This window comes from Diplotaxodon limnothrissa, linkage group LG2, assembly GCF_057381915.1.
Source record: "Diplotaxodon limnothrissa isolate DT_005_m linkage group LG2, D_limnothrissa_male_GT1.1, whole genome shotgun sequence".
Classification (NCBI taxonomy): Eukaryota; Metazoa; Chordata; class Actinopteri; order Cichliformes; family Cichlidae; genus Diplotaxodon; species Diplotaxodon limnothrissa.
The window spans coordinates 22,973,553-22,989,409 of NC_140597.1; the positions used below are offsets into that span (position 1 = coordinate 22,973,553).

The 15,857-nt window shown below is 42.3% G+C and overlaps 1 protein-coding gene across 1 annotated transcript; it reads right to left on the minus strand.

Moving 5' to 3' along the window:
- Window positions 1-4,068: 4,068 nt before the first annotated feature.
- Window positions 4,069-15,255, minus strand: syvn1 (synovial apoptosis inhibitor 1, synoviolin). Its single transcript, XM_085361261.1, has 16 exons — window positions 15,091-15,255; window positions 14,270-14,415; window positions 14,089-14,181; window positions 13,804-13,956; window positions 13,361-13,409; window positions 12,288-12,391; window positions 11,715-11,841; window positions 11,516-11,615; window positions 8,553-8,618; window positions 8,319-8,435; window positions 7,956-8,125; window positions 7,564-7,716; window positions 7,328-7,474; window positions 5,416-5,599; window positions 5,126-5,238; window positions 4,069-5,034 (listed from the first exon to the last, which is right to left on the minus strand). Exons 2-16 carry the CDS (start codon window positions 14,399-14,401, stop codon window positions 4,838-4,840), a joined length of 1,905 nt encoding a protein of 634 aa, XP_085217387.1. The 5' UTR covers window positions 14,402-14,415; window positions 15,091-15,255; the 3' UTR covers window positions 4,069-4,837.
- Window positions 15,256-15,857: the final 602 nt, after the last annotated feature.

Sequence of the window (15,857 nt, forward strand, 5' to 3'; positions counted from 1 at the left end):
AAATAATAATCTAAAAAGACTCACTGTGCCACATGCATTACTTAGTGCTTCAGTGTAAGGGTCCGCAACTGCTTTGGGGTTTTCATCACAAATATCAAGTGCACTAAGTCTGAAAACATGACCAACACCTAACTAAAGATGCATGTTAAATAATTCTTCCATTAATTATCTGGATGAATATTGACCATGGACTGTATGAAAAAGAAAACAAAGCTGCAGATGAGTTTGGAAAGTGGAGTCAGCATTAAAGTGTTTTAAAACCTGCATTCTTTTTAATGGCCAGCAGGGGGCGATGACAATGGCTGTCAAAAAGATGTTCTGAAGTCTTGGAAAATGGCCCTCTGATCATTTTTGGGCTCAGTGACTAGTTTCAGCTAATAGACTAAAACATGAAATTAATTTAGTAAATTATTGGTCCTAGTAGTAGAGCTGGATGGATCAATCCAAATATCTATACTATTAATACCAGTGCTGATATGGTTATTGGATTGATACTAGCACAATAGGATCAATACTTTATTTCTAGAGTCCCAGAACCTCGAGTAATGTCACTGACATGTGTCATCATGGCATGATGGGTTGCTGTTTTAAAAAATGTTATAATCTTATTCCCTTAATAAATGGAACCATTTGACCTGCACTGGAGCAGACTGGGTTTGCAATGATGCAGATGTTTCCCAGTACAAAGTAAAACCAGGGTTAACCCCAAATTTATCTGGATAAGCCAAAATTCTGCTTTGTAGTGCAGGCCTCTGGTTTCAAACCACCAAGACGTGAAACCAAACGCTTCAAGCAGCACTTTACAAGCTGATGTGTGATAGTACAGCAGCCATCTTTCGTATACAGTCTGTGCCTAACATCTATAGATAATGACTGGACACAATACCAGTGTTGTTAAACCTTCAGTCACTGTTATATCGTACATGGTGGGAAAAGAATAAATGCCTGACAAGAGTTTGCAGTTGTACAACACACCAACTGCACATAAAGGACAAGTGAACCTTAAGATGCAGTGCTGACATCCGAGTTTTTCCTCAATGATTCTGGCTAATGCCCGACTTTCAGATACCAGAAACACGAAAACATTTTAGCCTGATTGAACTCAGCGTTAAAAGAAATGTTGTGCAGTAGTTCTGTCTAGGGATGGGTACCGGTATCCGGTGCCATGATGGCACCGGTTCTGACATAAACGGCAGTAACCAGACCGAAAAGCAGCGCACATTTCGGTGCTTTTTTTTTCCTGAGCTGTGATACACTTTAGATTCTAGCCAATCATTTTACGTTTCCGAGGATAGTAGGCGGGTCCAGGTACGTACGTTCTTTTAGAGCAGAGCTACAGATTAAAAATGCCCAAGGCAAAGCGGTCAAAAGTCTGGCTGTACTTCACAGCAAAAGATGCAAACTCAGCAGCCTGTAACAAGTGCTTTAAGCTGATACTGTGATATTGTCAAAGGAGGTAACACCTCAAATCCGATGAAACACGTGGCGACGCATAACGTTTTTTTAAAAGCCGAGAAATGCTTGCTGCAAGACCTCACACCAAGCACATCTACTGTGGGTGTGGTGCCTGTTATCGACCCGGAGTTAGCAACATCCCCCAAAAACCCGAAGAGTAGAGTCCTGGGCCCGTATCCCTAAAGAATCTTTGTGCAAAAAGTGGCTCCTAGCGGCCAAATTCTAAGAAAATTCTCAGAGTCGTGACGTTTTCTTAGAATTTCCCCTAAAAGTGACACGACAATCCCAGTTAATATAAAAGCTATTCCTCAAGATTCCTAGCGCTTAAAAGGGCTCCTAAGGCGAGATCTGCTAAGAGCAGGGAAGAGGACTTTTAGTGGCTTAGGAGTTCCCCTAAGCAGCTGCACAAAATGGCCAACAGAAGAGGCAGGAGAGATGTCCTGCAAACACTGGATGACAGGGAATTATTGAGATGCTACAGATTGGATCGTGCAGGAATCATGTTTGTGGTGGATCTCCTTAGAGATGCAATTACTTCACCAACTCGACGCCACAACGCTATTACACCGGAGACGAAAGTAATCACAACCCCGAGGTATTTGGCAACCGGGAAAATGCAACAATGCAGCAGTGATGACTTGGGTCTGCAATCACAGACATTGCTAAAAGCTGAGCCGTGTTACCCTCGTTAAGACCACACTGGACTTGTAACGTTGTGATTTCTACTTCATTAAGGACAGCCCCTTGAGATAGGCCATCTTGTTTTCAACGGGGTCCATATGGGAGTGAAAGTACAAAATATGCCAGCTAGGATATTAATATGAGCAAATAAGACACGAATCATTATTTGAACAGGGTGTAATGAGTTTAAGTTTTCACATATTTTAGATTCTAATGGCTATAACCCCTACAGCTTACTATTCATTTTCCAGATATTTTCTTGAATGTGAAATATTATTTACAATTACAGTCAGCATAAGATTAGAGTATATAATATGTTTATTGATTTGAGGGTACATCCTTTGCTCATTATCACCAAAAGCTCATTTCCATCAAACTTGTAGGATCAACCAATCACGGCTTTTGAAATGATGACTCATACCTAGCAACGGGGTCAACCACACCTCCTCACTAAGATAGGATTTTCCATCCATTCCTTGCTCAGAGTTCACTGAAAATGTTCTGGAATCACTTCTAAGCTAAAACTCCTGGCAAGGAATTTTTAGGTTAAGTTAGGAGCTCTCTGAGAGGATTCTCAGAATCTTTAGGGATACGGGCCCTGGCCCCTAGCAGCGTTGCCAACTTAGCGACTTAGCGAGTTTTCAGACCCCTTAGCGACTTTTTCGCTAAAAAAACAAACAAAAAAACAGTCGCTTTTTTGCTAAAAAAAAAAACAAAAAAAAAAAACAGTCGCTTTTTTGCTAAAGCGACTTTTTTGCTAAAAAAAAAAAAAAAAAAGTCGCTAAAAAAAAAAAGAGTGAAAGCGCTTATCTCTTTTACTCTCAACAAGCAGCGGGTGCTGTAACACAGTCAGTTCTTCTTTTACTCTTATGCTGTTTTGTGGATCACAAGGTTTAAAACTACTTATAAACACACACACACAAAGTAACTCCACCAGAGTGCCTATTTCGGGTCACTTGTTGGTCCAAGCCCGGATAAAGGAGCAGGGTTGGAATTGTGACATTAAGAAAAAACAATAATTGCTAAAAGAAATTTAATTTGTAGTTCTAAATAAAGTCTAAATGCATTTAGGACGTTTTTTTACTCACTTTATGTCTCTTCCACGATGTTATTTCTCTCTCCAACAACATAGGTTACAATTAGATTAGCATGACCAATTATGCAAATTAGGCGATGACGTCATTTAGCGACTTCTAGCGACTTTTAGGACAGCCAATAGCGATTGAGGAGTTGGCAACACTGGCCCCTAGCCCTGCCAGTGTAACAGAAATGATGACGGATGATGATGGCAGCAGCAGCCGTTCTTCTCTGCGTGAGTAGCTTAATGTTGTTCGTGTGTAATTTACGTTGAGTAGGCTAACCACGTTATTACATTAATGCATGTAAGGTGAACTAGCAAACATCATCATAGCTACATGCGGCTGTCTTCTTGTTTGATGGCAGATACTCCCTTCACCCTGGCCAAAAAGGCTAAAATGACCAAAGAAAAAGTAGAAAACAGTTAAACATGAGAGGTTTTTGGACAAAGTTTGATTTTTTCCCCCCATTGTTTAAGCACTGCTTCCAGCCAAGAGTGATGCCATATATGTCCCAAAAGCTGCAGAAAAGGCTAACATTGTTATCTTTTTACATAAAAAAAACAAAAGCAAAAAAAACAACAACACCTGAACATGAGAGGTTTTAGGACCAATTTTGTGTTCTCCATTCTTTAAGCACCGGTTCGAGCACCGTTTAAGCACCAGCACCGTTTCAAAAGTACCGGTTTGGCACCGGTATTGGATAAAACCTAAACGATACCCAGCCCTAGTTCTGTCAATCTTTATTACTTAAGTGTAGCAAATGAGAGACGCTGGAATCAAATGCTAAAGGTGCTCACTCATAAAGACGTGATGTCATTTAGATCAGCATTAAGTTTTAATTAAACACCCCAATCTCTAGCTCAGAGGCAACAATGACGCACTTAAACAGAAACCCTGATGAGAGGTGCTCACACTCACTGAGCTTCACTGTAACAATCCCACCTCTATGACAACAGTTTGCAAACAACTTCTGTACCGCTGCAATTTCAGTCAGTTTATTCTGCATTATGTACAGATCATCCTATTAAAACTTTATACAGTATGTACACATTCAAATAAATCAGTATGTTACAGTGTCTGCAGTGGTAACATGTTGAGAATGCAGGAAACAGAAGAATGATGCATGTTAAATGAAAAGACAGCAGAGGAAGCTGATTGGTTTCATTTGATTTGAATTCACTGGATTGGTTGATGATCCATGTCCTCTGTAACACATCGATGAGGAGCGCGGGACCTAATGTCAGACGAATTAAAATAGGAAGTTCAAGCAAAGACGTCACTGACAGTAAAACTACCAAACACAAACCCAGCATGGCCTCTCCCACACTGATCAACCACAGCTTGGTTTGAAAGGACATTTCTTCTTCTGTCTCAGTAAGCTGACAAATGCCTGCAGTACAACTACTGCAGCAGTCCCTGATGATGCAAATCAAAACAAACAAAAAGCAGGTGCTATTGCTTTCTGACGCAGAAACAGTCCACAAGGATTTTCTGACAGTCCAGCTCGACACAGTTAGAAACCTGAACCTGTGGAAGAAAGCTAATGGAGAACCAAAGCAACTGAACACCAGCTCAGAGTTCCTGTTGGTCCAGAGTGATATGTCTGAGTCGGGACAAGTGGATCAGTTGTCTGGAGGAGGAGAGGGAGGCGATGACGACGACGATGGTGTTGTCTCTAGCTTACGAAGGCGGCGGCGTCTCAGCTCAGCAGCATTTGGCTCTCCATCCTCTCCGTCCTCCACTCCTTCGTCCATCTTCTCTTTTCTTTCAGTGGAGTCAGCGGACTGAGAGGAAAGCGTTGCCCCGTTCACCTGATCGGCTGGAAACAGAATCGTCACGGTTACTTTACTTCTCTCCACTGTTAAATCCTATGAAAAACAAGACTTGAAAGGCGATAACCAGTTCCTTACAGAGGGACGAGTCCCTGTCCGTGCTGGGACTCTCTGTGTTACTGCCAGCTGTGGAAGATGAGGCAGTGCGATTCGTCCCGCTGGCTTCTCCAGTGCTGCCAGCCCGAGGAGGACTGGAGAAATCAGCAGAGGCACAAACGGTCAAACAAGCAATAAGCTCAAAATTCTATGTAGGAAACAGCATAGAGGACCAAACCTGGCACATCACTGTATCTCTTGAAGCACTGAACTGAGTTAAATAGTTACAGATTCCTCATATCTAATCAAAAGTAAGAGAATCTATCCATTACGTGAGTGTTGCGACGGTGCTGAGGTAGTGGTGGATGTTGAGCATGGCAGCGTCTAGCAAGGTGTGGATGTTTTGAAGACACTGGAGTCGGGCCTCAAGGCCCCGCCGACCCTCTGCCTCCAGCTCCCTCAGCTCCTCTTCTGACAGCCGGGACAAGGAGGGAGGGGGAGGAGGCATCGAGGACACTGTAGGAGAGAAGACAAAATAAACTGAACTGTAACAGCACTGACACGCTAACAAACACGCTTAACCAAGAGCTGCCAGAGCTTTGGGACACATTTGCAGACACTCAGTTAAATTCAAGATGTTCCTACAGCCGTCGTGGCCAAAACATTTGAGAATGACACAAATATTGGTTTTCACAAGACCTCTACAATTCACCCTGGCATGCTCTCAACCCATTCTTTCATAACCAGTGCTTGGAGTTTATCACAATTTTTGTTGTGTTTGTCCACCCACCTCTTGAGGACTGACGACAAGTTCTCAATTGGATTAAGGCCTGGGAGCCACTTAGTTATTACTTTGGCCTTATGACGCATTGAGCCCACTTCCTTGGGTGAGAAGCAGCCCCACAGATGAATTGTCTCAGGATGCTTTACTGTTGGCATGAGACAGTAAAGCGGACAATCCTTTTTCCAGATGCCCCAAACAATCAGAAAGGGGCTTCATCAGAGAAAATGACTTTACCCCAGTCCTCAGCAGTCCACTCGCTGTACTTTTTGCAGAATATCAGTTTGTCCCTGATGGTTATTTTGGAGAAAAGTGGCTTCTTTGCTGCCATCCTCCAAGTCTTCGCCTCACTGTGTGTGCAGATGCACTCACACCTGTCTGCTGCCATTCCTGAGCAAGCTCAGCACTGGTGGCACCACCGATCCTGCAGCTGGATCATCTTTAGGAGACGTCCTGGCACTTGCTGGACTTTCTTGGGCACCCTGAAGTATTCATGGTTGATTTAGGTGCGATCATACTAGCAACAGCATCCTTGCCTGTGAAGCCCTTTTTATGCAACACAATGATGGCTGCATGAGTTTCCTTGCAGGTAACCACGGTTAATAGGAAGAACAAAGATTTCACGCATCATGCTGCTTTAACACATCCAGTCTGCTATTCTGACTCAGTCATCATGACACAAAGATCTCCAGCCTTGTGTTCACCAACATTCTAACCTGAGTTAACAAGAAGATTATTGAAATGATCTCAGCAGGTCCTTTTATGGCAGTGATGAAATGCAGTGGAAACTGTTTTTGTTGGGATTAAGTTCATTTTCAAGGCAAAGGACTTTGCCCTTCATCTGATTACTCTTCATAACATTCTGGAGTATATGCAAATTGCCATCATAAAAACTGAAGCAGCAAACTTTGTGAAAACTAATATTTGTGTCATTCTCAGAACTGTAAGTATGGCGATGTATCCAGTTTGCATCATTTATTTACCCTGTAGCTTGAATAAAATGGTAAATGGCCTGTACTTGTATATCGCTTTTACTAGTCCCTAAGGCCCCCAAAGCGCTTTACACAACCAGTCACCCACCCATTCACACACTGGTGATGGAAAGCTACATTGTAGCCACAGCCACCCTGGGGCGCACTGACAGAGGCGCCCCAGAAGTTAAGAATGCTCATGAAAACTGATGCTTTACACAAAACTGCCAGAATCCAAATACATGTTTGAAAAGACAAAACAGTCAGGCTATGAGAGGTCTGACAGGACCGAGGCACCTTGGTGTGACAAATGAACCAACCTACCCAAAGTTTAGATCATAAGGAACAGAAAAGATGCGTTTGTGCAGAAAAAAAGTCACTCATACAGATATTATCATCGCCAGTATCCTTGAACAGCAGCCTGCTCAGGCAAAAACTCTAAATGTGAATTTAAGGATAGACCACAATATTTGGAAAACTGCTAACCCTTACCAAAGGGAGGAGGTGGTGGCATGGGGAGCCATGGTGCAGCAGGGAAGGGAGGAGGGGGGAAAGAGAATGGGAAGCCTGGCACTGCTGATCCTGGACCTGCTGCCGTAGCAGCAGAATCTGCAGTAGATGTTGTGGGCTGGGTGGTGCCTGAAGGGAAAAACAAAAGCAACAAAAGCCCAATCACTCAGAGGTGTCTCTTTCATTTTACATTCAGGAGCTACAGGAGGCATCCTTACTAGCTGTCTGAGTGGACTCTGTGCTGCTTTGTGGAGCATCAGTAGCACCTGGAGCTGGAGGTACAGCTGCTCCAGCAGGAGGAGGCACTGCAGGGAAGGGACCCCAGAAGGGGAAGATGCCGGGAGGAAACCCTGGTAACATGCCTAGAGCCACTGGAGAAAATACAAGGACAAAAGAACAGTTAAATTCTCACATAGTGGAATATTCCTATTGCATAAGCTGCTTTAAAACCACGTTCCCACTTCAGTTTACTTTTATCCAATGGCTGCTTTCAAGCTGGGAGAACCCACATTACTGATGCTCTGCAATATAATGTGGATGACCTTCATGTACCACTGAAAGCAACACAAACACGGGGGTTGCGATCACCTGGTCTTGTTTTTACTCTCACCATTTGGTGGTTGGCCTGCGGGGGCGTTTGCAGGGGCGTTGGCAGGGGCTGCCGGGGCTGGAGGCGGAGCTTGGGCTGGAGCCGGAGTCTGGTTGTTATTCGTAGCACGGAGTACGTCCATGCGGCAGGTGGGACAGGTCTGCTGTCTCTGGAACCAAGAGCGCAGGCAGCTGGAAGGAGGACAGGACAAAAACACAAACCTTTCAAACACAAAGTCATGTTCAGTCTGCCACACTCACTCCTTTTCTGTTTAAACGCAGGTCCTGTGTTTAATGCTGACCACCTCTGACATGGAACTGTTTGTTTTTCTTTGCAGGCTACAATCTTTCCTTGCTGATTCAGACCTTTTACCACAGAACTTACCTGGAGTGAAAAATGTGATTACAAGGCAATTTCTTGGCTCCAGTCACCATTTCTTCTCGACAGATGATGCAGACGTTGTCTGAGGCCTGCAGATCTTCAGGAGTAGCGTCGGGGTATCTGATCACAGACAGAAGAGAGAGGCGGAAGTGAACAATGTTTCTGGCCAGAGGACACATTAGTCACTCCATTATTCTGGGCCTTGATTTCACATCTACAAACCAGACGTGTACATACAGCGTATTCATGTTGCGGATGGCTCTCCGGGACATCACAGCATCTGTTACAGCTTTTTTGAACTGCCTGCAAGATACAAGAAAAGAGAAGCAATAATCACAACATATTCAGTAGTATACAAAAGAGTCTCATTATGAAAAATGTCATTTTAATTAAGGACAAAGCACTCAAGTCTCCTCTATTAGTTAACTTACTTATCTAGTTAGTTACTACAGTGGGGCAAAAAAGTATTTAGTCAGCCACCGATTGTGCAAGTTCCCCCACCTAAAATGATGACAGAGGTCAGTAATTTGCACCAGAGGTACACTTCAACTGTGAGAGACAGAATGTGAAAAAAAAAAATCCATGAATCCACATGGTAGGATTTGTAAAGAATTTATTCGTAAATCAGGGTGGAAAATAAGTATTTGGTCAATAACAAAAATACAACTCAATACTTTGTAACATAACCTTTGTTGGCAATAACAGAGGTCAAACGTTTACTATAGGTCTTTACCAGGTTTGCACACACAGTAGCTGGTATTTTGGCCCATTCCTCCATGCAGATCTTCTCGAGAGCAGTGATGTTTTGGGGCTGTCGCCGAGCAACACGGACTTTCAACTCCCGCCACAGATTTTCTATGGGGTTGAGGTCTGGAGACTGGCTAGACCACTCCAGGACTTTCAAATGCTTCTTACGGAGCCACTCCTTTGTTGCCCGGGCGGTGTGTTTTGGATCATTGTCATGTTGGAAGACCCAGCCTCGTTTCATCTTCAAAGTTCTCACTGATGGAAGGTGGTTTTGGCTCAAAATCTCACGATACATGGCCCCATTCATTCTGTCCTTAACACGGATCAGTCGTCCTGTCCCCTTGGCAGAAAAACAGCCCCATAGCATGATGTTTCCACCCCCATGCTTCACAGTAGGTATGGTGTTCTTGGGATGCAACTCAGTATTCTCCTTCCTCCAAACACGACGAGTTGAGTTTATACCAAAAAGTTCTACTTTGGTTTCATCTGACCACATGACATTCTCCCAATCCTCTGCTGTATCATCCATGTGCTCTCTGGCAAACTTCAGACGGGCCTGGACATGCACTGGCTTCAGCAGCGGAACACGTCTGGCACTGCGGGATTTGATTCCCTGCCGTTGTAGTGTGTTACTGATGGTGACCTTTGTTACTTTGGTCCCAGCTCTCTGCAGGTCATTCACCAGGTCCCCCCGTGTGGTTCTGGGATCTTTGCTCACCGTTCTCATGATCATTTTGACCCCACGGGATGAGATCTTGCGTGGAGCCCCAGATCGAGGGAGATTATCAGTGGTCTTGTATGTCTTCCATTTTCTGATGATTGCTCCCACAGTTGATTTTTTCACACCAAGCTGCTTGCCTATTGTAGATTCACTCTTCCCAGTCTGGTGCAGGTCTACAATACTTTTCCTGGTGTCCTTCGAAAGCTCTTTGGTCTTGGCCATGGCGGAGTTTGGAGTCTGACTGTTTGAGGCTGTGGACAGGTGTCTTTTATACAGATGATGAGTTCAAACAGGTGCCATTCATACAGGTAATGAGTGGGGGACAGAAAAGCGTCTTACAGAAGACCTTACAGGTCTGTGAGAGCCAGAGATTTTCCTTGTTTGAGGTGACCAAATACTTATTTTCCACCCTGATTTACGAATAAATTCTTTACAAATCCTACCATGTGGATTCATGGATTGTTTTTTCACATTCTGTCTCTCACAGTTGAAGTGTACCTCTGGTGCAAATTACTGACCTCTGTCATCATTTTAAGTGGGGGAACTTGCACAATCGGTGGCTGACTAAATACTTTTTTGCCCCACTGTAGTTATCTAACTGGTTTCGATAAAGATATATCTTATACTGGGCTTTGGTGCTGCCCCTCATTTCCAAACGGTGGAGGCAGATGCTTCTCCCCGACTCTGGTTTTTCCTGAGGTTTCTTCCTGTTAAAAGGGAGTTTTTCATTCCCACTGTCACTGAGTGCTTGCTCAAAGGGGGTCATTTGATTGTTGGGGTTTTCCCTATATTACTATAGGGTCTTTACTTTGCAATATAAAGCATCTTGAGGCGACTGCTGTTGTGATTTGATGCGTTATTGAACTGAAATGAATAAAGCTCCCATCCTTTCACAGCAGCTTTCTTCTCAACTGCCCCTCACAGACAGGACTTTAGAACAGCAGGTGGGTGGGGCTGCTGTGAACACACCCTCTACCCTGATCTGGACACTAAATGACAACGACACAAGGGAAGGAAAAAAAGCCTCTTTTTTTGCTCTAAATGACTCGAGAATCAAAACCATATTTAACAAATTAGAATGTTATACAAATACAACATAAAATAAAAGCATCATGGGTCCTTTTAAATAAGCATTTTTCTTTTCTCAGGAATCATCTTTGTTGAACACGAAGGAGAAATTACACTTTGTCTCCACTCTAATAATTATTAGCACTGTAGGCAAATGTGCCGAACAGATATACATCTGGCTTTATTTCATTCATTCAAAAGGCTGAAATTAACGGTGACGACAGTCCTCGCAGTCCCATTTTTACAAAGATAACAGGACTAATGAAGCACAAGCAGGAATTCTGGTCACTCGTGATAATTTTTTCTTTCTAGTTTCTCTTTCTCCACATTTCCACTGCCTCTCTGGTGCTGCTCTTTTCTCCGGTAGCACAAAAACTTTAATGTTTTCCAATGAATTTAAACATAATGGGAGCTTTGAAGCCTAAGCTTCTTGCTCAGGGACACTTGTTGACACAGTCGTCCTTATTTGAAATTTTGGGCATGTTTAAAACAAATTTGGTCTAACATAAAAGTATATTTTATGTAATTCAATAACTGTGTCTCATGTGTTTTAAATAACTAAATGAAAATCCTTAAACTGAACTGTGTATAAAGCCCAACACCACAGACCAATGGTAAAAACATCATGAAGATTTTGATCATAAGTAGTAAAGGAATCGCTCACCTCATAGCCAAATACATGGGCCGAATGGCAAACAGAGGGAAGGTGTGCACCTTTATCATGATGGTCATGAAAGCAATGTACAGGAACACTTTGACCACACCTGGAATAAAGATGTCAGATAACATTTAAGAACACCTGCCACCACAATCCCAGAACAATTTCAGCATTTCATACTTTGAACCCCAACTGAATACAGCACCTGTGAAGAGGTCAGTGTAAAGCATATAGACAGCCTTGTTATCCCAGGGGTTCTCACTCTGCAGGTCAATAGTATGCAGAAGATACTTGATAAAGGTTGTCAGGACCATGGTCAGCAGGATGGCATACTGAGAAGAACAAATGCAAACATTCGTTTTGGTTGTTATGTGCACGTATCAACCGATGAGTATCCATCATTTCCCCACATGAGCCAGCAGAAGGAAAGAGTGAGAGGTTCACAGCAACTGGTTCAAATCTAAAGAGCAGACGCATTTCACAGCAACCATTATGACACAGAGAAAAAACACTAATCCCATTTATTAAAGCTCTGATCCTTAATTGAACAGAATGTTTTAAATGTCAGTATAATACATGTGTTTACCTACTATTTCATATCAAAAATGGCTGCTGTGATTGTGAGATCCATCTATATATATCTCTATCTATCTATCTATCTATCTATCTATATATATCTATCTATATATGACATTCAAACAGCCAAAGACGTGTCAGTCAAGCTAGCTTATTGTTTGCATGCACAACAGTTTCAATTCAGCTTCAGCTCACGACAAACCTCAAATCCAAACACAAGCTGGACCGAAGCGCCTCGGGTAATGATGCTGTGACAGGCATGGTTGACGAACAGGAAGTCCATGACGCCCAGCAGTCCCATGAGAGCTGCAGAAAGTAAAGGAGCACATATCAGTATTTTTCTAACCAGTTTCTCAGCTCGAAGTTTGCATGCAGACGGTTGGAAGTCTAAACAAAAATGATGTTGCAAAATTTGAATGTGTTGGATTTGATTAAGGAAACCTATCACGCTGACAGAGCCACAAACTGTCCGCTGTTCACTTACAACAGTTTGTAAATACAAATAAGTCATTAGCTTATACATATTCCCTTATTCCTAAAGAATTTCACTTTGCAATGATGCCACCTGCAGTTAAATCCACTTATTAATATCAAGGCATCCTATTACAACACCAAGACTAAGGCAGACTGCATGGCTTAAAGAGGTGGTCAGAGTAAATAAAAGTTTTTTTTGAGGCAAAAGCTCAGATACTAGAGGCTGATGAAAATTAATTAATTAAATTAGACAGTTTTTCCCCTGCTCTTGACTCTGCATGATGTCACAGAGAGCAGAAATCCCTACAGTCATCTGAGGCACAAAACTCTGGTTAACTGTGGCTGTGACACACAGCAACTCTAACCAGCCAATAAGAAAGCTGAATTAGGGATGAGGGGAAAGAAGCTAAACAGTTCGTTTGAGCACTAAAACATCATGAAGGTCAGTATATGATCAATTTTCTTTATGTTATACTTTAATATAATCTGAGACTAAATACATAGAGGTGGAAACGAACACAGCAGGTTTTTTGTAACAGACCAGCTTCCCTTGCAGTGTTCAGGAAACTGCTGTGGCTTGTTACTGTTATCCACTGTAATGTTCTGGCCTTACAAATAAACCAGTGCAGGTGGCCTGTAGTGCAAGTACAAACATTTGCATATAGTTTCACTTAGCTAAAGATTTATGACTTCAATTGGTGGAAGAGACAGAGTTGCCCAAAAGGAGAAATGAAAGACAAAAAGAAAGCCGGCACAGAAGTGAGGTATGAATGATATTCCACTGTGCTGATGTCTACTTACATAAAACCCTCATGTGAAAAACCCATGATATGTTGGGACTCCGCTCCATCTGACAGAAAAAGGATTGAAAAGACCCGTTAGCACATGCAAAGCTAAATACACTCAAATGCTACATAAGATTCAGAGTATCGTATAAATCTGTATGCTTTACATTCTGCAACTTACAGGTCTTTTTGAAATGGCAGTTTTAATATAATTACAAGTCATCTAATTTACAACATGCTAAAGGCTCTTTATGTTTAATTTCTAATAAAATCATCAGTTATAAAATCTCCAATAACAATGACATCAATACTCCACACCCTTAACCACACACCATCTGTTCCACCCGGTGTCCCACACTTCCTTTCTACCTTTGAGCAATGTCCTGTACACAGATGCACTGGAGTGTGTTTTATGTGCATTGTGTGAGACAAGGAAGCGCTTTCTCATTCATCACTCACAAAGTCCACTCGATCCTCAGCCAGCCAGTGAAAGCACTTAAGGAACAGGAGGAGGGTAAAGAGGGCGACGAAGCGAGGAGAGAAATCATCCCTGAACACAGTGAAAGCCAGGCACGTCTCGGTCACAGCGTACCACGAGCGTTCGATGAGATGCTGGGGGTAGCCAGAAAAGAATGTTCAAATGCATATGAACAAAAGAGTCTCAGCAGTATTATAAAGACCGTGCAATAAATTCTAAATTAAATACGTCACGATGAATCAACTGAACGTAAAAGATATCTCTACCTCCATTTCTGCAGCTCTCAACTGACCAAAAAAGACCTTCCTCATAAACTTTCCCAGCAGAAACACAAGCACAAATGCCTGGATGTACAACACCTGATACCAGGAGAGAAAGGAAAATTTAAAGAATTTACAGAAAAAACAAAACAAAACATGGAACATTTGACTTCATTTCCAATCTTACCGCCATGCTGGGACTGCTCTTGGTGAGGTAAACTACAGTCGGGTAAAACTGGTGTTTGAGTAAATAAGCATGTGCCACAACGGCCCCAGTCAACGCCAGACTGGTGATAGTCACTAAGGCTGCTCGCACCATTTTGGCCTTGGATGCTGTGGAGGGAAAACAGATGGAGAAGGAATGGAAGAACAGGTTAATGCTTGTGAAAGTTGACAAATACACTAAAGCAGAACGCAAATAAAAGTGATATGCTTGGGGGGGGAGGGGCGTCTTTATGCCATGTTCGTTTTACTTAGATAACGACTTTTAAAATAAAATGTATTAGGTAGACTTTATGAGGGTATATGGTCAAAAGGTTTTGGCACTCATAGTGAAATATAGTTGTGCTGTTAAACCAAAAAAATACAGAAACGTTTTATATTTAAACATCAATGATGCTTCCTTTTGAAGTTTTGAAGCTGACCACTACAATTATCAGGAATAACTTATAGTAAAGCTAGTTAAACAACAGCTACACTCCCTCTTCAGAAAAATCAAACAAAACCACGTATACAGATGCTAAGTAGCTTACTGTTTTTAAAGCTAATGGGCCAATGAAGTCTGAAAGCCGACTGACCTGCTAGGTTTTCAAGAAATATTAAATGCTAAAACCACAAATATAAAGAAGCTACACATTATCCAAATACCCGAAGATACGATTGTCTGGGTTAATAATGTTATCTGCTCCACAGACTGTCAAACAGTTAACTGTGTTAGTTAGCCAGTTTTAGCTAGCGTTAGCCTGCTAGCTGCTACCGTTGCAGCTGTCACTATTCTGCGGGACTCACCTACTCGATGTCTGTGGTAGACTTTCTCCTTAGTACCTTTGTCGGATGTATCCCTGCCTACTTGAACTGTATATTATGAGCAACTACTCCATTTCAGCTCTTTCACAACACCCTCCCTGTAATATTTATTATCCTCACCCCTTTCTGCCTGTATACGTGTTTATCTTTGGCTTGCTCACTAGAAGCCACCTCACATCCGGTTGGTAAAATTATTTTGACGCAAGACCAATTTGTGTGTCTCACGACATGCTTGTGTTCTTATGTCCGGTAATCGCTATAAAAAGCAGATAGAGGGACGCTTAATTTACAGTATTTAGTCACGACTTAATATTAGTGTTTGACCCCTATATCGCGTAACAGTGTTTGTAGGTGCGGTTTGTTTCACTCTACTGTATTGTTAAGCGACGCACCTTTTAGGATATTTACGGTAAATAGAAACGTGGACCAATAGGAAGTTGACTGGCTGATGCGTCATTGGTTAACGCTTCAGGTCTGGCGGTGAAAAACTGTAAAAAGGGCAACTTGCTATTCTGTAACCTCCTGTACTCGTTGTGCCTATTTTTGTTTATTTATAAGCTCAGGTAGACACGTATACACACACACACACATAGGTGAAAAATATTTGTGCTATGTTGTTATTCAGAGCTGATTATAGATTTGAATAAAGCTTCCTGAAAGATTTATTGAAAAATTTCCTTTAACTTGAATTGTTTCTAAAGGTTCTGCGTGTACCTACCTCATGAATATGAAGGAATCCTGCATGCTGT

Excerpts from the sequence above, each read along its gene's own strand:
- syvn1 (XM_085361261.1), bottom strand. The coding sequence starts at position 14,401 with ATGGTGCGAGCAGCCTTAGTGACTATCACCAGTCTGGCGTTGACTGGG. Across the intron at positions 7,717-7,955 it reads CGCAGGCCAACCACCAAATG|TGGCTCTAGGCATGTTACCA; the intron begins GTGAGAGTAAAA and ends TATTTTCTCCAG. Across the intron at positions 5,239-5,415 it reads AGCACCGTCGCAACACTCAC|TCCTCCTCGGGCTGGCAGCA; the intron begins GTAATGGATAGA and ends TGATTTCTCCAG.